General features: G+C 34.5%; 1 protein-coding gene across 1 annotated transcript; it reads left to right on the forward strand.

Moving 5' to 3' along the window:
- The first annotated feature begins 457 nt into the window (after window positions 1-457).
- On the forward strand, window positions 458-5,065 carry LOC115949676 (endo-1,3;1,4-beta-D-glucanase-like). The gene is made up of 7 exons (XM_031066967.1): window positions 458-658; window positions 1,381-1,402; window positions 1,839-1,965; window positions 2,320-2,410; window positions 2,658-2,747; window positions 3,188-3,288; window positions 4,506-5,065. The coding sequence occupies exons 1-7, from the start codon at window positions 511-513 to the stop codon at window positions 4,644-4,646; spliced, it is 720 nt and encodes a 239-aa protein (XP_030922827.1). The 5' UTR covers window positions 458-510; the 3' UTR covers window positions 4,647-5,065.
- The last annotated feature ends 301 nt before the right edge of the window (window positions 5,066-5,366 follow it).

The raw sequence follows: 5,366 nt of genomic DNA on the forward strand, positions 1-5,366 counted from the left end.
TTGCAGTGTGGAAGAGTAATGCTAGTGTCACATAAAATAGCACAACTTATACCACAACTCACCCATAAAATGGCACAACTTAGTGTAGGAACTTGTGGTGGTGGGTAGAGTATCAACCATTTACATTGACCATTTCACTAGATTATGAAATTGAGTATTTTATTAAATTTATTTAATTAAATCTAGAGAAAGTCTAGAGGTACAAATTTTGACACTAAGTTGATGTGGCAAATTTTTAGTAGTAAGAAAAAAATGTTATCAATAATGTGTTTAGATAAGAATTAGAAATAAAATGCCAACTCAATAAATGTAAAAATATTGTCAAATTTTATTGCGCGACAAAAGGAGGAATATGCTGTACATTATTCGAGAACTGATAATTTACCCCAAAATTTGTAGTGACGTGGGAACTAGAAGGTTTCTTTTTATCAAACATTCTATAAAATCCCAAATTCCAAAGACTCGGGATATTGTGTTCTGTGTTGTGTTTGCTGATCATAGAAAGAAAGAATGTCTGGTCCCCAGTGTTGCTCAAACCCACCAACCTTGAACGCAAATGCAGGAGCTGGCCATGTTGAACAGCTTGGTGGACTCAGCACCTATGTCTCTGGCTCTCCCAACTCCAAGCTTGCCATCCTTCTCATCTCTGACGTTTATGGTGCCCACACTTTTCTTTGACACTTCAGTTTTTTTTGCTTGCTTTTGTGGTGTGCTCTAATTTTCACTTCAAACTGTGATCTGGGTGTTGGATTTTGGCTTGTGAGGATACCATTGGGGGGATGTTTAGATTCATTTTAGGTGATTGGTGGAGGAAATGGTGTTTTGGTTTCTGGAAAAATTAGATTTTGAACTCTATAATTTAGGATTGTAACAAATAACAAATGAGACCCCGAGGTTTCAAAATGCAACAAATTTAAGTGCAATAGAATTGTGATTGAGGATTAATATAGGTTTTTGCTGTATTTTTCCTTTTTTACACTTATATATATATATATTAGCTTTATTTATGAATCTCGAGGAAAATTGATTAGCACCATCAGTTGTCCTTTGAATTTATATGTTTAGTTGAAAAGCTTTAAATTTTATTTTTGGTAATCTCTAGCGTATTCTGTTCTTGATGATCGGTGTTTGTTCTAGCCATTTATGGAAAATGTATTCTTGCCTTCTTTTATGCCATTTATATGTTTGTCTGTGTTGGGCTTGGTTGGGATATAAAAAAAATGAGTATTAAGGAAGCAGTGGGAATGGATTTGTTGAACAATTGATATAGATGCTATGGATACATATGTACCTGCTATAAAATATGTAATAGGTTATGTTAATTCATTACCAGTATCATGTTCCATGATTCCATCTTAACATGTTTGAGTTTTCCTGCAGGATATGAGGCTCCAAACCTGAGGTATGGCTAATTTTCATCTCTCTTTTCTTTGTTTAGTTTATGGGTTTTGCATAGTCTGTCAGATTAGGTTGTTATAACAGTGTTTATGTGTTGGTGAACTCCTTTTACATTATGACTTTTTAGTTTAGGTGACACATATATTTCTTTAAAATTTTGAGCCATTAGTGTGAAACTTAGTTGACTTAATTCTGTCAAATATTAGGCACTTTAAAATACTTTCATTTTTTTCTAATTTGGAAGTGGAATAGATAGATGATTGTAATTCTCTATTTGAAGCTATGCCATGTTATTTTGAATAAGAAGTGCAGCAATAAAGATTTTTCTGTTAAAAGTTGGAGTTGTACTCTACACATTTTAGACACGCAGATCTGTAACATTCTGAAAACTAATTTTATCTGTTTTTTTATTTTTATTTTTTATAATTTTTTTTTTAAAGGAAGCTTGCAGACAAGGTTGCAGCTGCTGGATTTTTTGTGGTAGTTCCTGACTTCTTTAATGGAGATCCCTATGTGCCGGATGATGCTAATAGGCCTATACAAGTTTGGTTGAAGGATCATGGAACGGTTGGTTCTATCTTTTAATACTTGCATGGAAGTTGTTTATAATTTTGATTTTCTCATGGTGGACCCTTTTGCGAAACTTGAAAATATTGCTGCATTTTTCATTTGAGATTGTGAGTTTGGTATTTTACAACATATTAGGCTGTCTGAATATTTGTGTGGATTTAGCTGCATAACTTCTTTATCATTATTACTGAAAGTAACAGATTGTTCTTACTTTATTAAACTACCTAGCTGTGTAAACCTTTTGTGGCCTTGATTGAAATTGATGATCCTGATATTGCAGCTTTCAGCTAATTACTATGTGATTTTTAGTATGCACTAATAGTGTCTGAAGCTCTATAATTCTTTCTAAAGGATAAGGGATTTGAGGAGGCAAAGCCAGTAATTGAAGCTGTAAAAAGTAAAGGTGTTTCTGCAGTTGGGGCTGCTGGCTTTTGCTGGGGTGGTGAGTTTTTATCATTAATTCTTTGTTCCCAAACTAGCACCCTAGTGCAGAAGTTATTTCTTGTTAGGGAAGAATTGGTTTTGTGTATCTTCATAGTTTCACTATAACCCCCTCCCCTGACTAAGTTTCTTTATTTTTCTATTGAAACAAGTTTGATTAAGGATTCTAAATTTCTAACATTTTAAGTCAGATAGCATTTTATTGATTGAAAAAAATGCTGATACTTGAACTTTTGTGCTCTTCTCAGCCAAGGTTGTGGTTGAACTTGCAAAGGCTGAGTTTATCCAAGCTGGTGTGCTATGTCATCCTTCATTTGTCACTGTAGATGATATCAAGGGTATGGATTCTAGTGCTTGAAATGTGCTAAAGCTTGATATTAGTTTTATTAGATTATTAGTTTGCAATTTCAGAAATTAAAAATGTCTTTAGCACATTCAGGAAAAAATTTCTAGCTCTCATCAATACTCTTATCAATTTAAATGTTGGCAGCAATTACAAGCATCTGACTCTATAAGTTGCTTTTTCTCCCTTCCTCTTGGGGTCAATGGATTTTTTTTTTTTTTTTGGGTGCTACTGGCATACTGATTTGCAATGATTTAATCTTATTTAATGCCTTTTCTGTTTAAAAAATACATTCTGGTTGTCAGAAATCATTTCTTTAACAATGGTGTTTTTGAGTTTTTCTACATTAAATTTCTTCTGTTTTGGTACAAGTGCAAGGGAAAAAATAATGGATTGTCTCATTGTTTACTGATCAATATTTGGAATTAATTTCAGGGGTTAAGGTTCCTATTGCGGTACTAGGAGCTGAAAATGACCATCTTTCTCCACCCGCGCTCTTGAAACAGTTTGAACAGGCCTTAGCTGCTAAACCTGAGGTAGGAAAACCAAATCCTTATTTTCTTATGAAATCTTATAATTAATGCCTTTTCCTTTCTAATAATGAAAGCTTCTTTTCTTTATATAAAAAAGAAGGAAATCTAATACTGATGTTTCATCATTCTTTTAATGACGGCGGATTGGCTGGATTTAATTTTTTACATATTAAAATATAGCCAGGAGCCCTTTAGCCTGAATTTCATGCTTTAAGTTTAGCATTTGTTTCTTTTAGAGAGTAATTTTTTGGTCATGTTATTTATTAGGGGTGTCAATTCGTGTTCGCGGGTCGAGTTCGTGTCTTGTCGAGCTATAAGTACTCTGCTATATGGGTTGACTCGAACCCGACCTATTTAGTAAACGTGTCAAGAATTCTCAATCCTAACCCGACCTGTTTATTAAACAGGTTGACCCAACCCGCCACGTTTAACTTGTTTAATTAATAAGTCATGTAAAAGTTAATACAAATAACCCGTCTAATAACCTATTTGATTAATACGTCATACATGACCTAAATAATCTATTATCAATTTCTATGTATCTAAAATTAAAATACAATTACAACCATAAATACAGTAATAAACATATAATTACAACAAAAAATTAAGCAATAATAACAAAATTTAATACCTTTATTATCTAAATGGGTTAAACAGGACAGACGGGTTCACATGTTGAATACGAACATGACCCGTTTATTAAACAAGTCAGCCGTGTCGACCCGAATATGACCCAAACCCATTTAGCCTCAACCCATGACCTGTTTATAAACAAGTTAGTCGTGTCGGGTTTGCGGGTCATGTCAGATTTGCCACCCCTATTTTTTATTCAACTTTGTTTTTGCACATTTCTTCAATGATTAGATGACTCTTCGGATAGTCTTTTTTGACTTGATAAGTAGAATATTTTTCCCCATATTTTCCCAAATTTTGCATTTATTAAGGATTTTTGGCCTTGGCATTTGATGAATGTTCGTCATAGCATTTTTGGCTTTGGCTCTGGTGGTAAAGAGATAGGTTGGGGTTAGGGTAAGTGTTATCAATCTTTTTGAACAAATGACTAAATGTTCATATGGTGATTCATCATCTTGTCTTTGAAATGCCTGAGGTCTATCTTCGAAACCAGGCCCTGGTTTGCCCATGCAATGCATCCATCTTGGTGTAACTTTTTCCAAATATTGCATTTCATAATAATAAAATAATGTTTTGATTCTTTTCAGGTGGATGGCTTTGTTAAGATATTTCCAAAAGTTGCACACGGGTGGACAGTCAGGTACAGTGTTGAAGATGTGGCGGCTGTGAAGTCTGCTGAGGAGGCCCATCAGAACTTGTTAGAATGGTTTGCTAAGTATGTGAAGTGAAATCGTCAAATTAGATACTTCTATGATATGTCTTGGTTCTATAATATTATGAGTAGCAGTGTGGACCCAGTAAAATGCTAGTTTTCTCATATGGTTGAGACTTGAGAGAACTTGGACTTCAATCTGTAGTATGTAAGAATTTGAATGAACTTGTTCATGAATAAAGGGTGAAAATAGCATGCTTTATCTGAAAGTATGGCTGTGGTGAGAGCACTGTGTGTGTATGTGGTTTATGTGGTTGTCATTACACCATGCATTCTCTGATGTCCATGGCAATATCGGTGCCTTTGGCTCTTTGAGCTGTCTATGAGGCGATAATGCACTGGAAGTGTTGAGAGTAGCTAGACTTCAATCTGTAGTATGTAAGAATTTGAATGAACTTGTTTTTGAATAAAGGGTGAAAATTGCATGCTTTATCTGAAGTATGGCTGTAGTGAGAGCAATGTGTGTGAATGTGGTTCATGTGGTTGTCATTACACCATGCATTCTTTGATGTCCATGGCAATATCGGTGCCTTTGGCTCTTTGAGCTTTCTGAGGCTATAATGCACTGAAAGTGTTGCCTTGGCGGCTCTAAAATTTGTGTGACTGGATTAATTCTGATGAGTTATGACTGAATGCTTTCAATATAGATCATAAATTTGCCGAATGCTTTGAATTGGTTCATGTGACCATGTCATTATTGCATATGTATTACCTCAAGAGTGATCAATGCTGATGC

Source organism: Quercus lobata, chromosome 6 (genome assembly GCF_001633185.2).
Source record: "Quercus lobata isolate SW786 chromosome 6, ValleyOak3.0 Primary Assembly, whole genome shotgun sequence".
Lineage (NCBI taxonomy): Eukaryota > Viridiplantae > Streptophyta > Magnoliopsida > Fagales > Fagaceae > Quercus > Quercus lobata.

Excerpts from the sequence above, each read along its gene's own strand:
- LOC115949676 (XM_031066967.1), top strand. The coding sequence starts at position 511 with ATGTCTGGTCCCCAGTGTTGCTCAAACCCACCAACCTTGAACGCAAAT. Across the intron at positions 2,411-2,657 it reads TGCTGGCTTTTGCTGGGGTG|CCAAGGTTGTGGTTGAACTT; the intron begins GTGAGTTTTTAT and ends TGCTCTTCTCAG. Across the intron at positions 3,289-4,505 it reads CCTTAGCTGCTAAACCTGAG|GTGGATGGCTTTGTTAAGAT; the intron begins GTAGGAAAACCA and ends GATTCTTTTCAG.